The sequence below is a fragment of the Parasteatoda tepidariorum genome, chromosome 8, assembly GCF_982258835.1.
Source record: "Parasteatoda tepidariorum strain Cologne lab strain chromosome 8, Ptep-v5.0, whole genome shotgun sequence".
NCBI classification, from domain to species: Eukaryota; Metazoa; Arthropoda; class Arachnida; order Araneae; family Theridiidae; genus Parasteatoda; species Parasteatoda tepidariorum.
Genome location: NC_141762.1, coordinates 48,161,879 through 48,182,810, shown reverse-complemented (window position 1 = coordinate 48,182,810; position 20,932 = coordinate 48,161,879). Strand labels below are relative to the sequence as shown.

The window sequence follows — 20,932 nt, the reverse complement described above, 5'->3', positions numbered from 1 at the left end:
TCCATAGCACCAGACTGTCGCAGACTTTGTGGCGGTTAGAGTACCTATCGTAGACAAATACGTAGTGTAGCAAGGCACGGCGGCGAACATTTCGTTCACCATATCCGAAAGTTCACTATAGCGGAGTTTGACTGTATTTATTATAGGTAATACTTTTAATAAGCATTCTCTTTTATGACTTACAAATATACAAGCATTACCATTAAAATATATTTTTTCGTACTTTAGCAGTCGCATGTTTTATTGACTATTCAAAACAAATTGTTTTTGCGGTTTCATTTTCGGTGTACATTGTTGTTGTATTTTACATTCAATATCTTGCTATTTTGTTAAAAATTATTTTAAAAAATGAAGGGAAAAAAATTCGTCAAATGACGTGAAACAATTTATTGGTTTGTAAACATTTTAAAGCATATTTATAAACTCACCCACTAATCCGACTATTCACTAAAATGCCTTTCAAAGACTCGCTCATAAGCAAATTCACTGATATTTATTGCTGATTGATTGATTTGTTCATTTACGTCGCACTAGAGCTGCACAATGGGCTATTGGCGACGGTCTGGGACACATCCCTGCAGATGATCCGAAGACATACCATCACAATTTTGATCCTCCGCAGAGGGGATGGCACCCCCGCTTCGGTAGCCCGACGACCTGCACGCGAAGTCGAGCACTTTACGGTAGAACAGCTTAACGAGGACCAATACCGCACACCCTCAGTCCCTACGCAGACTGATCCAAGTGGTCACCCACCCGCACACTGACCGCAGCCAGTGATGCTTGACTTCGGTGATCTGCTGGGAACCGTGTCTTAACGATCAGTCCACTGCGGGGCCTGATATTTATTGCTGACACGTATTAATACTATATCTATTATTCACTGATCATTGATTGACCTTCATTCTTACTTTATTTGCTGTGTCTCTAAAATCGTTCATAATGAAAATTTTTATGACGAAGTAACAAGGGTACTTGTAATAAATTGATTATGAAATATACCATCTTAAATATAACCGTTTAAAATGAAATAAAAATGAACTCGCATAAAATACATAAATAAAAGAACGGGCAGTCGTCAAAGTTATATTAAATGATTATTGCTATCAAATAATTTTTGAAAAATATTAGATAAGCCTTCACTCAAACTAATACCGGTATATAAAAATCACATTAAATGCTAATTCATTTTTTGACTGATAAAAAAAACTTCTGTTGACAATGAAGATATTGTTAAAAAATAGATGCTTAGCAGACTTATGTTGTAAAAATTAGCATCAAACCTGTTAAGAAAAAAAAGGGCTCAATTTTATCAACATTTGTTTCGATGGATTAAATTTTTTGGATTGACTTGCCATAACCTAATTAAAATATACCATTCTTTGCAACTTCCTTATATATTCTAATTAGCCTGATAGATTTAAGGCCTACTGCAATGAGACCACTAATAATTCCCCGCTCAATTAACCCGAGTAATTTAAAGTTTGCAATTCAGCTCAAAACAATGGAAACTTATTGCAGGGAGCCAAGTGAAGTAAAGGTTTATCAAAACGGACAATATAAAATCTAAATTCGCTCTAACCCCTTATTCAAAATGCAGGCAGAAGTCCAGGCTCATAGCCATAAGCTTATTAAAATCTTATTACTTATCACACACTTCCTATTCTGCTTGAAAACGAATAAGCATATAGTATTAAGCCTAAAAATATCAGTCTGAAACGAAAACACTGTGAGATAATTCCAATTACCCAGTAATAATGCAATATGTGTAACATTAATAAATAGGATTTTTCAATTAGCCAAAATCTTTTATATTTACTTCTTATCATTTTAAATTTATAGTTCATATTAATGGGTCATTATTATCTGCATATCCGAAGGGCAATTTAATGAAGAAAAAAAAAAATTCAGCTTATAAGTTATTCTTTCAATGTTTTCTTTTTTCTATGTTATACAATCCTATAGTTTTTTTTGCAAATTAAAAAAATTATAAAACATTTAATCTTTGCAATTAAATCTTACAACCTGAAATTTTTCCAGACAATCAAAAGATATAAATTTTCATCGTAATCGACAAATTTGTGAAACTAGAAATGTGTGTCCAGAGCAATAGTTTGACTTGTGATAGATTTTAAATTAAAGAAAGTGAAAGAGTACGTAAAAAGTTAAAAATTGGTATGATACTTTACTCCTGGGGCAGCTACAAGTCTTAAGGAAAAATAAAATGAAATTTTTTTTAAATGCTCAAACCCACAAGACACAATTTGCCGGGCAAATTGACTAAAACAAAAGCTAAAAGACTTTTTACTTTTGAACACAAAATATTAAGAAGAATAACAGGAGCCCTGGCAAAATCACATTATTTCTAGGGACTTACAAAAAGTTAAGACCAACAACCATCTCCAGAGACTAAATGCGTCCTTTTTCAAGGAAGCCATTAGCTGCACTAAGTGTCGATAGCAACACCAAATTCAGCCTGATGACAGTTTTTCTACACCAGCGGTTCACAAATGGTGTTCTGTGGAGGAGTTAAAGTGGTTCCACGGATTAGTGCTCTGTTACAACCAGTGTAGAGTTTTGAAACCATCGATTATATTTAGATACAACCTATAACTCAGTCTATATGAAATCATTTCAAATGAGATACCAATGAAATAGAAATGACATTTTTTAAAAGAAAATATAATATTTCTAATAACAGTATATTAAATAAATTATGAAAAGAGCAAGCATTTATAAAATATTGCATTAATATTTTCATATTGCGCTTTTCAAATTAAAATTAAATTATTTAATAAAGAAATGTGTTCCTGTAATAACTATTTTCAACGTTTTTAAGTTTTCATTTAAAGTAAACCATAATTCAATTTATTTTATTCATTTTCAGCTTATGTATATACACCAAAAACAAATTCATAACTAGACTAGACATAGCAGAAAGACTGCAAATTTAACTATCGGACATAAAACTTAAGATTTTTAATAATAAAACTATGAAAAATCTTCCTTCCTCTAATTTATTTTACTTAAAAGTCTTCTATAGGTTATAACGTACACTATTACTTTAATAAACTTTATTAATATAACATTGATTATAATGCAGGGGTAGCAGCAAAGTTTTTTAAAATTTTAGGGTAATTTTAGGAACATTTTTCAAAAAATTTTAGGGGTAATATATGATTTTGCTAGGTTAAAAACAGATCACACGGTAGTTTATTACATAACAGAAGATTATTACAATTCATCCACACATATCATATATAATTGCAAGCCATAAAATAAAGCTCTGAAATTTATTAAGTCAAGAATGAAATCTCTAAAGTGTAAAAATGAAATTTCAACTTTACATATTACCCATCAGAAATTAAGTGCATAATTCAGGAACAGGCAAAAGTGAGAATAAATCAAGAGAAAAAATAAATTAACACCAACTTGGATTTTTATTTAATTTTTACCTTCTTAATCAAAACTTTATTATTACCCTTTACCTTACTTTATTAAGAAAATATTGAAATCTTGTGAAAAATTGTGATAATATTGAAATCTAATATTATCACACAATAGTTTATTAAGAAAAACTATTGTGTGATAATATTAGATTTCAAATCAGCAATTTATATTAGAAGTTAGAGAAAAACAAATTAATCATGATCATTTTTCTAACATATTCTTGATATGATTTGTGAGATTCTTTTACTGCCCTCAATGTTGTGGTGATCTTCAACACTCCTCCATAATTTCAAATGGTATCTTTGATTAGTCTAAGAGACATAATAGTATTCTCATGGTGACTCACATTAAGCATTGCTTTATTTATCGAAAAACCTCTCTCAGGATCAGAATTCCCATGAGGCAAAATTAAAACAGTTTTAATTAATGTAGTTAAATTCTTATATTTTAGATTATTGCTTTTTTATTTATATTTAGCCTATAACTCTAATTTTTTAGGAACACCAACAAAATTTTATCAGATTTTTAGGAATTTTAGGGTTTACACATAGTTTTAGGAATTTTATGAATTTTAGGGGGAATGCGACCCCTGATAATGATAAAATGATGGAAAATCTTCAGTCCTCTAATTAAATATTTTAATTATATTCTTCTATAGGTTATAATGATCACTACTACCTTAATAAACTTTATTTATAAAGTTGAGGTTCCGCAGAAAGAAAGATAATTATTTAGGGCTCTGTAGCCGGAAAAAATGCGAACCGCTGTTTTAGGTGACAGTGTCAGGTCTAGACATTTCAACCCCCATTCTATTTAATTAACAACTCACTGAAACGTTCTGTACTGCTGAAGCCCTTCGAGGGGAGGCAAGGGAGTGTTTCTAGGATTTAAAGTGCCTGTGTTTTATTATCTGGAATACTGTAAATAATGTATATAGTCCTTATCCTACCCTTGATTAATTTTTGTATTTACCCTTTTTTATAGATCTTCATTTTTTTTTTTTTTTTCATCATGAATATTTGCTGTAACAAACTCTTCCACCTTTTCTCCTTTTAAATTTAATTTTAGGTACTCTGTACCCAAATTTACACCGGCATAAACAAAACACAATTTCGAATACAACAGGAAAGGACAAATACAACATATTTTCAGGGAAGTTTATTACATTTTTTATGGAGGGTGGCTTAGTATTTGAATTGAATAAAAAAAGGTTACAGCTGCACTAGGTTTATCCATATTTTTTTAACACTATTCTTAGTTATAATAGGATATTGAATGACTTCTAAAAATGCTGATGATGTTTCTGCACTTGAAAGATATCACATAAATTTAATAAATCAAAAAAAAACTAACATTTTAACAAAAATCTTACTTTTCTTAAAAGTGCAGTTTAGAGTTATTGCCAACAAACCAAACTGAATTGGAAAAGAAATATATATATATATACACATTAAACTTTTTTCCTCCAAAAAAAATTACACATAAAAATGTTTTTAAAAAAAAAAGTATTAAGTTTGGTGACAAGAATTTTAACATCAACAGTAAATTCAGAAATATAAATATTGAAGAAAAAAACTAAAACTGTTAGGTCATTAGCAATTAAATTATACAAAATGTATATTGAAGTGGATGATTTTTTTTAATACAACTGAGTTTTACATCTAGAGGCACTAAATGATTTCAAATTATTAAGATTTAAAACATTTTAAATAAATAACCAATTATGAAGGTCATAAAGGAATTACAATTGCCTATCAGAAAATAACATTTTATAAATCACATTGCTTGCAATTTCATTTGTTTTCACTTTAACAAATACTTATACCAAGTGTCTAATAAATAAGATACTATTCTAAAATCCGAAACGACAAATTCATTTCAGAATTTTAAAGTTAAACCAGAAAGAAGTCTTTCTAACTTTACACCAGTTCTTTTAAAATTTGGAAAAGCAAACAAAAACAACATACAAAATTGACAAACAATTTCATATTTATCTGCACCGTTATAATAAAAAAATTTACACGTTAATTTGTCAAATTAAAAAATAGACTGGATATTAGAATAAGAGTTTAGAATATAAAAGTATTGAATATAAAAAAGCATATTTCGAATTTAATGGCTCATAAAAAAAATACAACTTACATCAGTTTTCTTTTTTAAATTTTAAAAAAAAAAGACAAAATACAAACGTTATGTTAGACAACATGACTAAAACAACAAGTCAATACAATCTAAATGCAACATGCAATAAGGTAGTACCTTAACAATGCAGATATTATGCAGCAATTCTTTGAAAACCTGGAACACTGTGTGGTATGTGAATAGGTTTCATTCAGTAACATTAATAAATAACAATATATAAAATAATTATTTTCAGTACAAACAGTGATAAACAGATCAAAAATATATGTAAATTGTTCCGGTTTTAATGTACATTTAAAAAAAAGTGTCGCGAAATTTCCATTTGCTTATATAACTATCTCAACATGAAGTTCACAAAATACAATTACTATGAGTACTTGCAACAGACATAAAATGTAACAATTTTCACAAGATTATATTTTCTCCTTAGAGACTTAGACAATACACTAAGACTCAAGATAAGACAATTACTATACAAAATTAAGTGACTTAGAAAAAAAAATGCCTCATAATATGAGAAACCATTCGTGCAGAGGTTTATAATCATGAATAAAAGCATTATTGCATTGTATTGTAAATTCCACATAATTCAACTCCTACTTAAAACTATCTATGGAAAGTATTATTGCATTGTATCAAATTAAATAATTAGCTACATAATTGCTATTTTATTAAATTATTACAGCTAAATATATTTGTGTCAACCACTTCAATATACATATCTGCAATAAAGAACTGAATCTTTGTTAAAGGTAAAGCGTTAAAATGAAGAATAAGACGTATCTATCCTAGAATAGCCAACTCAGAATCTCATATTTTTGTTTCTAATTTTTAAATTAAATAATCTATTGTATATGGGGCCTAGATTGAGACTGTTTTGACTGACCAGGCTGTGCTTGTGCTTGATCTTTCAGATATTTTTCCACCTACAAAAGCAATGAAAAATTAAAAGTAACTGCTACATTCATTCAAGTAACTAAAATAAAGGCAATAAGTTGAACTCAATACTTTGCTTATAACTAATAATTATGTAACTTTTATATAATCAAGAAAATATTGCAAAGGCACCATGTTGTGCCAGTCATTTACTGGTTTACTTCCAATGATTAACGATTTGGAGTCAAATTTTGATTATGTTTTATTACACCAATATAAAAAAATAATAAAAACAGATGGGATGTGGAAATAAATTCCTTATAATCTTATTAATATTATTTATAGAAAATTATTTTAGCTCATATTTCTTTAAAATCACTTAGTAATGTTTGCATTTATGTTTTCCTTAAAAAATAGTTTTTTAAGTAGACAAAATTAAATTTTAGTGTACCCTTATTTTTTATTGTACCCATAATCTAAATTTTGGCACACAGTATTTTTTAAAAATTAAAACAATTTTCAAACTTAACAACATGGTTACATAATACTTTATTAAAATTCATAAACAGAATATTAAAATGCAATAATGTAGCATCTACGATCCAACATATGCAGTATTTAAAATTGTCTTTTTTGTTTTTTCTTCAAAAAATAATTCAAATATTTATAAAGTTTATCTTATATTTAAAATGTTTCTGGAAAAATAACTTTTATTAGACAACTATAAATTATAATTGTTAAAAATACAAAAACTACACCTAAAACTTGCACATTAATTTCTTATTTAACAAAAATATGTTCATTGATTAGTGACCAATAGTCTTAATGTATAATATAACAGTCTTTATTTGCCAGAATAACTGGTACATATTAAAAACAAATGTTAACATTTTCTTATACAATTTATTACAGAAATATGGATCAAATACCAGAAATAAGTGTCAAAACACATGTAGTTATTATTGCACTTTATGGAGAAGGCGAATCAAGTAGACAAATTGCTTCTAAAACTAATGTTTCCCAAACCACTGTTGTCAGAACTTTGCAAAAGAAGATAGAAACTGGCAAAAATAAGATCTGCCAACAATCAGGGAGATCTAGAATAACGTCCAAACGTGAGGATAAGTTTATCTGCATTTAAAGTAAGTGGCAGCGAACTCGAACAGCGCAAGAAATCAGTGAGGAATTGAATACGACTAGGCAGAAAACTGTCAGTAACTACTGTACAATGTCGACTTTGAGATTATAGTTTAAAAAATTAAGTAGCTGATAAAAAGCCTCTTTTGAAAAAAAAAACATAGTTAAACATTTTATTTACTGACGAGTCCAAATTTGAACTGTTTGGAAACAAAGGCAGTCTGTTCGTAATTTAGTTGACGAATGTATGCCAAATCAATGTTCACTACCAACTGTGAAGCATGGTGAATGTTGATGGTTTGGGGATGTTTTGCTGGTGACAAAAATGGAGATTCTGTAAGAATAGAGGAAATTAAGGATAAAAAAATATTATCAAGAATATTGCAGTGTTATACTTTTCCTTGTGGGCAGAGAATTTTTTTCGATGATTTGTTTTGCAGAAAGATGACGGTCCAAAACATTCATCAAAATTCAGTACAAAACATTTTTTTCAGCAAAAACGAAAAAAGTACTGAAATACATGGATTGGCCCCCTCAATCCTCTGATATTAATGCTATTAAGCTATTGTGGGATAAACTCGATAGAAATGTTAGAAAAATGAGAGTTAACAATCAAAACAAACTTTGAATCTTTACTTAGTTGTTGGAATCAGATCTCAACTAGAACATTGCAAAAAGTAATAGAAAGAATGACAAAAATATGCACCGATGTGATTAAGGTTAAAGGAGGATATTTCGAAGAAGCTAAGATTAGACGAAACATAAGTCATACATAAAATTAGAAAAAAGAGAAAAAGGAAGAAAATTAATAAGTTTTATTTATTTAATTATTTATTTTTAAATATTTCATTTTAATAATTTTTCTTCTTCTCCTTTCATTAATCTTTAATATGTTCCATATTTTTGCTATATTTTTAACTACTTATATATAAGTTAAAAATAAAAGCATATTACATATAAGTTAAATATTATACATATATTTAAGCTAATATCTATAAGTTATATTACATAATAATAAGTTATATCAATGTATATAAATTAGAAATAAATACATCACTCATGGGCTGCAATAGCGGCACAACTCAAAGAATCATGTTCTGAGATAAGTGGGTTTAAACTTTTCATTGCTAAGGAAAATGCATAAGAAATGCTTTAGTTTGCTTAAACAAAGATTACCTTCAAGTTGAATTTTGACTTGTGCGAGTATTGCTGCTGAAAGAATGTGTATTTTCATATTTACACCTGTTCTTAGTCCAAAACGTGTGTTTTTTCAGTTGAGCCACTATTGCAGCCCATGAGCGATATATAAGTAAAAAATATTATAAGTAATATAAAAAATATTTCTGTCTATTGAAATTTGTCACTTCACTTGCACTTGTGAAAATTATCCTCAAAAAGAATAAAAGTTGACAGATATGTAAATACAAATATGAAGGCACAGTCTTGAAATATGTATGCAATGCAAAGTGTGTACTTACAATTCTGCGAACATGATTCAAGGCATCTCCTTCTCCTTTACCAATAGACTTACAGTTTTCGGGGCGATACGGTGGCGTGATGATAACTTGATTAGTAACAACAATACTTTTATCTTGCCAAGTCACTTCAGGTATTCTACAATAATAAAAAGTTGTAATGATGAAAAACAAAGCATCTATTTGTAATATCATAAACTTGAATAACATTAAACTTAATAAAATACAAGGGACTTTAATCAAATGAAGTTTGTTGTGAAAATGCTGTTGATAAAATATAAAGGTTTGTGCAAGATAATCATACATATGCAAAGTATTTAATTTCACACTTTTTCATGTTGGGATTCATTAAGTCTTAAAAAAATTAATCCTTTTCCTTTATTTTCTCCTAGAAACAAATTTTTAATGCATAACTATTAGCAAAATAAATATGCGGTTGCAGATAACTTTAAAAATGCTAATTCTGTGACATAACACCAATCCACACGCCAGTTACATTGACAACTGAACTTGTAAAATATCATTAAACATTAAAGACTGTGATAAAATCTACTCTCCCTCTAAAGAAAGTGTGAATAAATCTATACTATTCTCTAAAAATGAGAAAGAAGAAAAAAAAGAACTTTGCAGCAATAATTTGTAACACAACTTGTTACAGACTAAGATCACAAATAAAAATGCATATTTTTAAGAAGTGCATATTTAAAAAAAAAATTTAAAACTTGTAAGAATTGTTTTTTCAGTATTCAAATAACGAAAAAGAATTGAAAGTATTATAATAATTAGATCTGTAGGCATTCTAAAAAATTCTAAGTACTGCTACATAATGTCGCACTAAATTCAAACTAATTTTTATTTTTATTTATAAATATATATTATCACTATAAAAATCTTTACTAGAAAATAATTCATGAAATTTATATATGAAACAAAAGATTTTGAAAACATACACTCATTCCCAATCCTTGAGTGATTAGTAGAGCTCTAAATCTTTCGTTACATGAGTCACTTCAATTATAAAGCACACCATTAGAATCCAACACTTTTCTTATTATACTTCTTACAATTTTGTACAAAAACAAAATTACATTAAAAACACTAAATAATAACTTACAGATTTTTTTCGATAATATGATTCTGAAACATTGAATTACTTTGCTTTTTTAATGTTCTAATTGGGTTTTAAAAAAACTGTATCCTGAAAAATGCTATGTCCAAGCAAATTATTTAGGTTTTTAATTGTATTTATTTTATATAATATGATTTTTAAGTTTTAATTCAGGGTCCTTACTAACTTCCAGTGTTCCTAAATATCATTCTATGCTGTTTTTTTTTTTGCTTTTTTATTAGTTTTCAGTATTTTTATCATAAACAAAACAACTAAGGATTTTTGATGTATGGCAAATTTTTTGTATGTCTCCTATGTTACCTTAGATTTTTACTATAATAAAAATTTTAGTTTATTTTACGTTTAAATTTTTAATAATACTTTAAAAAAAGTTTCATGTGATTTTGTAATGTTTCTGTATAAAATTAACTTGTGAGAGAATTTAAATTTCAGCTTGTCCCCTGTGATACTTGTCTACTGTGTCACCATGTTTCTGGTAACACAGGGAACCACAAAGTAACACAAGAGACTTAAAAAATTCTTTTATTATGTTATTAAGTGGTCTTGACTTTGGCAATAAATTTTGTGCTAAATTATAATTTACACTTATAAAGAAGAAACATAAATTAATTTTTTTTTTAAATTTAAACAGAATTTCTAAATTAATAATTGCTTGTGTTACTTAAAAAGACCATTAAGTTTTTATTTAGCAATTCTTCCATAAATAATTTTAGTCCTATAATAGAGAGATTATTATAAATTTTGTGTTGAATTCTTAGATAATGCCATTAACAGCTGTGGAGAAACATAGCGTTATAGAGAAAGAAGAAAACTTGATAAAAATAAAGAAGAAAGTAAGAAAAAGGCTTGTGATAGATATCATAAGACAAAAAGATTGGCAAGTGATACGTCTGAAAGAGAACATAGATTAGCAAGAAAAAAGCGGCATACAAAGAAAGACAGCACATAAAGTAAAACAGTTCACCACTAACTTCAAATGTTAAAAAAAAAAAAACAGTCAACAGGCAATGGAAGGGAAAAAATAAGGCGGGATACAACAAAATTTTATAAGGAGAAGATAAATCTTAAATTGGAAAATTAAAATAAAATTAAGCAAAGGCTAGAAAAATTAAGAAAAAGGGTGTGTAGAGCAAAGATTACTAATAAATACAAAAATTGCAAATTAACTCCTCACTCTAAAATTAAACAATTTATGAGAAAAAATTTTCCTGGTATTAATTACAAAAGGTTTCTACACAACCTTTTAAATACAATGCTCTGACACATTGCATGTCACTGTACCAATATCTGCAAGAAAGAAACTAGAAAATATTGTGACAAATAAGATAATAAAAAAAGTGAAGGTTGATGAGAAAAATTGCTTCAGAAGCTTTAAGCTTGAAATCCAAAATTCGCAAAGCCATCCAACAAAAAAACATTTAATAAAAAATAAAAGTATTCAAGATTTTTATATAATAGATTACATCAGTAGAGCAATTGCAGAAAAGAAGGAAACTGTAACAAAGTATTTAGAAAAGATACCTATTAGATACAATGAAAAACTTACATAAAAAGTTCCTTCAAGAAAGTGGAAAGCACACCTATGCTTCTTTTGCTACAAACTGACCCTTTTATGCTTTGCCACTTTTAGTTGACACACAAAATACATGTTTATGCAAATTGTACAGTAATGTAAAATTTAAAATAACTGTCATTAGTTGGAAATAATTCAAACTAATAACATTAACGATCTAATTGAAATAACAGAATGCAGCCCTGATTCCAAAGATTGCATGTATTAAGAATATCCATCTTGTTACAGAAGGAATGTTCTTTTTAATGCAATAAACACAGATACACAAGCTGAATGGAATGAAATGAATTATAATAAAAAAGCTTTATGAAAAAGAGGGAAAGAAACTAAGTGTAAAAAAGGTTTCAAAAATGATCATGACTTCTCCAGTTTCTAAACTAGCAAGTAAATTCATAGAAGAATTCAACCTCTTCAAAAAACATGCATTCAACATTCAGAAACAATATGAAGCTTACAGATCTCCAACCTAATGAAACTGTTATACGCTTAGATTTCAGAGAGAACTACAACCTCAAATTATCTGAAAAAATACAAGCATGTCATTATGGTGCATCACAAAATTTAATAACTTTACGCACTGGCTTTTCATATTGTGGAATTGATAAAAAATAAACCTGTATCATTTAGCACTTTTTCGTCAAGCTATCAACAAAACCTCAGTGGCATATGGGTTTATTTAACGACGATTTGAAAATGGTTAAGGAAACTGATCCAGAGATAGACTCTCACTTTTTTTTCTGATGGTCCTTCCACTCAATATAGACAGAAAAATAATTTTCATTTATTTGTTATAGTTGTAGTTCATTTACGTCGTACTAGAGCTGCACAATGGGCTATTGGCAACAGTCTGGGAAACATCCCTGAGGATGATCCGAAGGAATGCCATCACAATTTTGATCCCCTGCAGAGCTGATGGCACCTCGCTTCGGTAAACCGACGACCTGCATGGGAAGTCGAGCACTTTAAGGTAGAACAGTTTAACGAGGATCAATACCGCACACCCTCGGTCCCTATGCAGACTGATCCAAGCGGCCACCCACCCGCAGCCAGTGATGCTTGACTAAGGTGATCTGCTAAGGCGATCAGTCCACAACGGGACTTTCATTTATTTATTCAAAGGCCTTTTTAAATATATTTTATGGGAAGCACATGGTCTTTTTTCGAATTTGCACATGGAAAAGGGGCAGCTAATGGAATCAGTAGAAATTTAAAGCAAATAGAATTGTGGAATGTGGTACAGATATAACAGATGTACACCAGTTTATACATTATGTGCATAAATTCACGGAAATAAAGTTACTCTGCATCAATGTCTAATAAGTATCAGTAATGAATTCGATAAATTTCTCAAATCAATGGACTTTTAACACGTTGAATACCATGACTGTCACCAGTGACCAGCACTAAGTTTGTTCATAGCGCCACAGGGGTCATCGATGACCTCAGTGAATTAAATGTGTCATGAATGATTACAAAAATGAACTGTTTTGTTGTAAATAATATTTCATTAAAATATGCAACACATACTAGAAAATCATTTTGGCCAGACAGGCAAGCGAAGCAAAATTAGTGTGGCATTCAACGTGTTAATGAAATTAAGCAAACGTTTAAGTTGCAAAAATATTAAAATAGTAACAAAGGGGCATAATTTGCTTATTTAATGACAAAAATACATGCATAAATAAAATGTCTTTATCTGTATTCACATCTAAGTGTTACCAATGGAAATTTGCTTATTTATTTATCTATCTAAAAAATGGGATAATTTAAATTTTGGTAACAAAGGAGACATTTTTCAGTCTACATGTCTAAGTTTTAAAGTATAGTAATTAATAATTTCTTTAAAAGTTCGCTGCTAAAGCTTGATTTCGATTTCTGAATCAGCAATAAACCACATTAGATGCATTTTGATTTAAAAAAAAAAAAAAAAAACAATTTTTAATTTCCACTTTATCAAAAGTGATCAGCATTTTTGGAATGACCCAGATATGCATAAATATTAAAATTGGTTTGAATTTTGTGAGATAATCATTAGCAATATTTAGAATTTAAAAATGAATTTTTTAACATAAAATATTTTTTCTTGATAAAGATTGCATCTAGTACACCTCAAAAAACTAAATTTTGATACTTCCGATTGAATTTGCTAAACAGAAGAAAAAAATAAGCAGAATTCAAAAAATAAATAAATATACTTACGTTTTAGTGATAGCCAGAAAAAGTTTTACTCCTTCGTTACTAACACCTGATGATAAAGCACTAACTAAACGCTTCCTCTCCGTTACATGCTGCTTCGCTCTTCCTGTAAGCTGCAGAAATTACGATATAAAACTATTAGATAAAATAACATCATATTTGCATATTAAAAACAAAAAATTTATAGATATTGTTTAAATACACAATAAAATATAGTCATTGAACAAAAACTATTCAAAACAATACTATTAGTTTAAATCATTAAATAAATAATCTCAAGAAACAGAAGCAGATAGATATTAATTGATTAACATAATAAGATAAAAAAAATTAAATATTTACGCACATAATCTAAAAGTATCTGCAGGCTCACATTTTTTTAGTAACAAAATGCTTTTTATTACATTTCAAAAAAAAAAAACATTTAACTGTTTAACATATTTATTTCTGATGAAAAAAATAATATAAACAAGCACGTTAAATTTATATTAACAATATATACATCAAGTTCTTAATAAATAAAAAAAGAACAAAAGCATTAAGAATATTAGAGGAAGATTAATATAAATAGTTAATAAAATATACCATAACAGATCTAAAGACCAGTTATTATATTCTGGATTGTATTGTAAAGTGTTGGTGTGTTTAGTGTTAATTCTTAATATGATAAGAATTAACTTAAGTAATATTAATTGTTTTGGTCCTGTAATTCTTCACTGCGAAATCAATATTTAACTGTCCGTGTTAAATTTCGGGCAGCTATGTTTCATATTTATAAACAAACAAAATTGCATTAAAAAAATTTCCAACCGTCAAACGTAATTGTTCATTTTAGTTGTAAAGTGATAGTTATGTCCAGATGTTTGGCCATCCATTAACGATGGGATCACTAATTTTTGGACTAAATAAGCAGTTTTATCTTTTCTCTTTGGTAGCAGCACACATAACAACCTTCTCCTACTACAGCACACTAAACAACCTTCTCCTAACCTGCATGAATGAGGAACCTGCATGATATTTTTTTATTTTTGAAAATGAAACTTTAAACCATTTAATGACGATAGACACTAATTTCAGTTCAGTGGGTTAACTAGCTATTTTGTAATTAATATTTAAAATTGCTCAATTAGCCACATCCCCGACACGCAATTAGTTTTCCATCTTGGCTAATGACGAATGACTTGGCTAAGGACTAACACGACTCCCATCACTTTCTGATACAGTGAAAGCGCATGCCGGCGCTCATTGAACATTGATAAAAATTCTCGAAAATAACTCCAAGTGTTTATAACAAGCATTGCTTTATATCACGTTGTAATAGCTTTACATTTAAAACACCATATATATAAAAAACTATTTTACCAAAAGGCAAAATATGACAGTCATCAAACGTATTGACCAAAAATAAAGAAAGAAAAATCACGAATCTATCTGAAACTTACATTTTTTGTTAGAAAGACCATTTTACAGTACTTAATAGTATTTTAATTTTATATAAATGTTTTGCTTTTGATAAAGCTTCTCTGAAGGAATCATTCATTATGCTGAGTTAAAATGTTTATGAAATGCCTTTTTACTTTTTTTATTTAAATGAAGATTTTATACTTAATACAGGTTATCGTGTACAGGTTATTCCTTTTTAAAGAGTAATTGTTTACAGGTTATTCCTTTTTATGAATTTTTTTTCCACGAACAACCTATTTTATATCATTTTGCTTTAACTTCGTTAAAAATAAGATTAAATGTAGAAATTTTGTAGAAGGTTTAATCTGTTAACATTTAATTCAAACTTCGATAGTTAGTTTATAGATCTTTATGGGAACATGACTATTTCATATTATTTGTTGTTAATCAAAAATTATATTAATATATATAAATTATATTATTCTAAAATTACATTAAAATTTATTAATTAAATTTGCTAATTCTGAAATTTTCTTAAATAGAGATATACATTACATTTAATAAAGCTTTACTTTATGTTAAAAAAAATCCTAAAATTTTTATATAAGGATTACAGAAAATCTCTACTTTGCAAGATCTAGTGAAATCATAGTAAGAAACTACAAATTAACTCATATGGGGAGATTTCTGTATCGTGATCTGCCAGCCTAACTACAATTGCCAAGACGCCAAATTGATTTTAAAGGGGGGGGGGAATTTAAAAAACATGTAGATGTTTGCCCGAGAGTGGCTACGAGTTATAACCACCAGGTTGGTCCCTTTCTGCAATGTTTTTTTTTGTTAGTTGCCAAAACTTAGCAATTATTCTGTGACACATTACGATATGGAAATCTCCATTACCAACTTGTATATCAACTAACAAAAGCTCAATTTTACCTTGGTTTAGCATACAATCAATCTTTAAAATCATAATAAAATAGTAAATATTTGCAGATACCTTATCAATATTTAGTGGCAAAAGAGACTGAGTTCCATTAACAGGAGTTGTGACCTCTTTCTTGATATTTATATCTCCAACAAAATCTAAATTGATCATCCGCATGTCATGAACATTGGCTTTTCCCGATTTGCTCAGGCATTCTTCATTACATTAAGGGATAATAACTTAAAGGACATTATCAAACCGTATACACAATATATCAACAGAAAATAACAAAACCGATGATATTTAATAAAAGAAAGAAACATGTTAAAATCAAATTTAACTTTTACACACTTATTAATCTATTCATAGACTTCAGGAGTAGCATACATTAATAATTTCAAGGATAAAACTTGCATTTAATATACCTTTTTCATTACAGAGCTGTTTATACGTACCATGTCAAAACAACATTATACGCAGATAGAACCACATAACATTTTCTTTTAAATTTTTCAAAACAAATTGAACGTTAGACGATTTTAAACAAAGATTTTTGACAAACATCAAATTATAAATGGGTAAGTACATCCGGCAATTGATTTTAACATCCACACTAGCATGGAATTAAAAGAAAGATATAAAAATGAAATCAGCAAAGGATACTTAAAAAAAGTATTTTAGTCTGGTAATCAAATGCAGTCACTTCGCCTTCAATTTCTTCACCGAAACATGTTTTGCAACTAACTACTGTACCAACACTAAATAAATTGAATTCTTCTCCATCATCAGCCATAGTATACTTCATTTTGTCAAAGGACCGCACTGCTATTTGTCAACAAAGACTGAGCTTCACCATTTTGAAAAATTCAAAAACAACCTTTGTTTTGATTCAAGTACAATTCAATATAAGTATTTAAAGAAAATATAATCAAAAAAATAATTAATTTAACTAAGTAATTTTATATATAAATTACTGCAGAGCTAATGTCAAGTTATATTTTAAAATCTGGCAATCAATAATTTTGAGAAATAACTGTGATATCAAAGTAAGCTAAACGCTGCGATTTAGTTTCGGAATTCTTTTCTAGGAAAGGGATCGTTCAGACTGCAAGCAAAACCTAATGGATGCGTCACTGCGAGCGATTCACATATGCGATAAAATATGCGATAAAATTCATGCGTAAAAACGCATGTGAATGAGAGCCGGATTGGTGGGAAATATTTACTCACTGCATCTGATTCGCTTATATGATCATGCATAAAAGCAATTCGTGCAAAATGAAGCAGTTCGTAATAGGAGCCATATCATAGGCGTCGTAGGAGAAGGGACGCTTGACACTTTCCAAATTTTAATTAACAATAATTTTTTTAATCATGTGATTCCTTTGAAACTGGTTTCGTATTAAAATATGAGCGCATCAATACCTCTGGGGATACTGACCCAGGAGTTTCCTTGTCTTCTCGATTGTTTTAAAATTACAAGGCTGCGGAGTTGAACATTAGTAGTTGTAAACCCAAAATTGGGGCGGCTGTTCAACGACGGGTATAAAATATAAGCGTCATATTTTTTAAAAAACACTCACATATGGTTTGAAATATTTATAGAAAATGTTTAAAAATACCTTTTTTAGTTCAATCCATGCAAAAAAGCACTACAAAAACAGATATAATATTGAATGCAATGCGAATTCTTATAATTTTTTAAAACATGAAATTTATTTGAAACTGGTTTCCTCTCAAAATATGGGTGTTATATTTTCCAAAAATATCCATATATGTTTTGAAATATTTATAGAAAATATTTCAAAAAACGATTTGTACTAAGAATATTATTTAGATTATTAGAATATTACTAACTAAGAAGTAGTATTGGAGGGGACATTTTGCGAATTTCTTATAATTTTTAGAATCAAGAAATTTATTTGAAATTGGTTTTATGTAAAACACCCATATATGGTGTAAAATATTTATAGGAAATTCTTATAATCTTTTTTAGCCAAATCCACGAAAAAAGCAGTACAAATAAAGAAATAATATTAGGATAAGCACATTGCGAATTTTTTTATTATTTTTTTGGAATTATGTGATTTATTTTAAATTGGTTTCATATTAAAATATGGGCGTCATATTTTTCAAAAACAAAACCAAATATGTTTTGAGATATTTATAGAAAATTTTTAAAAACATATTTTAGTCCAGTCCATACAAAAAGCAATACATATATATATGACTAATATTAGGTTGAATACTTATTTACGTTGAGAATGATTATCAGGAAAACACATCTCTTTCTAGAGTTCGACGAGAAATACTAATGCAATTTGCTTATAAATGAGAATCTTTACCATAACTTATTCGATATTTTTCTATTAGAATAAATGTATATATATTTTTTTTCTCAAATTTTATTATTTTTTTTACTGGTAATTTACTCAAATAACTTTTTAAACATATAACTGAAATATTAAGTAAATAATGGATTATTTATTAGTAATAATTACATTTACAGTTTCAAATTCTTAACTCGTAAAAAAGTCCTTAAACTCGGTATCCCTCTGACCCTTCCGTTCTACCCTAGGTTGTTGTTGTTGTTAATTTACGTCGCACTAGAGCTGCACAATGGTCTATTGGCGACGGTCTGGGAAACATCCCCGAGGATGATCCGAAGACATGCCATCACAATTTTGATCCGCTGCGGAGGGGATGGCACCCCCGCTTCGGTAGCCCGACGACCTGCGCGCGAAGTCGAGCACTTTACGATAGCACAGTTTAACGAGGACCAATACCGCACACCCTCGGTCCCTACGCAGACTGATCCAAGTGGTCACCCACCCGCACACTGACAGCAGCCAGTGATGCTTGACTTCGGTGATCTGCTGGGAACCGCGTCTTAACGATCAGTCCACTGCGGGACTTGTTCTACCCTAGGAACGGAAGGGTCACAGGGTAGAGAGGAAGGCTCTGGCGTTGTCGGTCGAATAGAATCTGATTTATCTAATTTTTTAAAAAAAAGTCGTATCTATAAAATTTGATTTCTCAAGAATTTTTGATAGATTTCGTTCAAATTTCCTATTTATTTATAAAATTACATTCTTTAAAATGATTTAAAAATTGTATATCTTAAAATTCAAACTTTTTTCGACTATTTTAAAATAATATATTAATTTAATGTAATTAATCATTAAAATAATAATAAATTATTAAAATTATTTTTGTATCATTATTTTGAAACTTTGAATAAACGAATTTAAAAATTATATGCAGAAATTTTTTAATTCGTTGAAAATATTTTCGAGATATAGCGAAATACGCAACAAGTAAAATTAACATTAAGGGGTCTTTACTATTATCAGCTCTCTTGACCAAATTATTGGGACTCATTCTTCAAATTGCAGTCCTAGCCTCATTATGCATTGTCCTCAGTAGTAGAGAGATCATAAGTTAGAATCCCCTTGCAGTCGTACTGACCGTGGGATGTTTCGGAGGTTTTCCTCTCCCTACAAAGTAAATGCGGGTGACTACTATCAAAAAGGCGAAATTTCACGAAGGCAAAATTTCTCCTAATACTTGATCCATGTTCCTTTGTCTTCTGGATTGGGTTCCAAATTACAAGGGTTGAACATTGATAGTCATAAACATAAAATTGGGCCGGCTGTTCAAGGACGGTTGCGAAATTGCAGCTCGGCTACTTCCACATTTTTAGGACCAAGGATCAGAATGCGGCTGATTCGTAATGTGAAATATCGTCCGCACTAATTAATTACCATATTTAAGGTTAGGCCCGCGTACTATTAAGATTAAGATTGAGTTTCAATAAGTAGTACTAAGATCAAAAGTAATTCATGGTATTTATTTGTTTGCTCACTGTACATAACACTGCATTTTTGTGCATTGACAACAACTCAACTTTTGAAAAAATTATAAGAGAGCTCTAAAATTTGAACCACTATTTATAATTTGCTGAAAAATAATTATTGAATAAAGATATGCTCGCGTTTTTTCCACTTTTTGAAATTATAATTTTTTTTATTGACGATAAGAAACTTTACAGTACCTTACAATCCTCATTCGAATTCACATTTTTTTTTCATAAAAAATGTGGCGCCTCATTATTTCTACTAACTTCAACCCTATTGTCATCTATGCAAAATTTCGCAGCAGTTTTGAGAATGTAATTTTAAATGTCAAAATACAAAATTTTTATCGTTTCTAAGTTTTTGAATTTTTAAAAAATCAAAAATTTAATTTTATTAGAAACATTCCGATTTCGTTCAAATTCTGTATTTTGCCAATTAAAAATATATTCTTTAAAGTGATGCGAAGGTTGTTATACCTTACAATTCACAATTTTTTTGGCTATTAAAAAATTAAATATTAAAATCTAAGAATTGCTTCCATTTACTGTTTACTCTAATATGAAAACTAAAATTATCTATTTTAAGCGCTGATGATGATTATTGGAGAAAAATAATTATTGAGGAAATAAATCTTTATTAGCGAATTCATATATTATATTTTGATTTAAAAAATGCGATGGGAAACACAAATGCAATTTTCATAAATAAATGTTCTCTTTCCTCCATGCATTTAATCTAAACATTGTTAAAAGAAAAATTATATATATA

The 20,932-nt window shown here is 28.8% G+C and overlaps 1 protein-coding gene across 1 annotated transcript; it reads right to left on the bottom strand.

Moving 5' to 3' along the window:
* Window positions 1–4,593: 4,593 nt before the first annotated feature.
* Window positions 4,594–17,344, bottom strand: LOC107445800 (protein LSM12 homolog A). Its single transcript, XM_016060286.4, has 5 exons — window positions 16,971–17,344; window positions 16,380–16,522; window positions 13,982–14,091; window positions 9,084–9,219; window positions 4,594–6,518 (listed from the first exon to the last, which is right to left on the bottom strand). The coding sequence occupies exons 1-5, from the start codon at window positions 17,110–17,112 to the stop codon at window positions 6,438–6,440; spliced, it is 612 nt and encodes a 203-aa protein (XP_015915772.1). The 5' UTR covers window positions 17,113–17,344; the 3' UTR covers window positions 4,594–6,437.
* Between the last annotated feature and the right edge of the window lie 3,588 nt (window positions 17,345–20,932).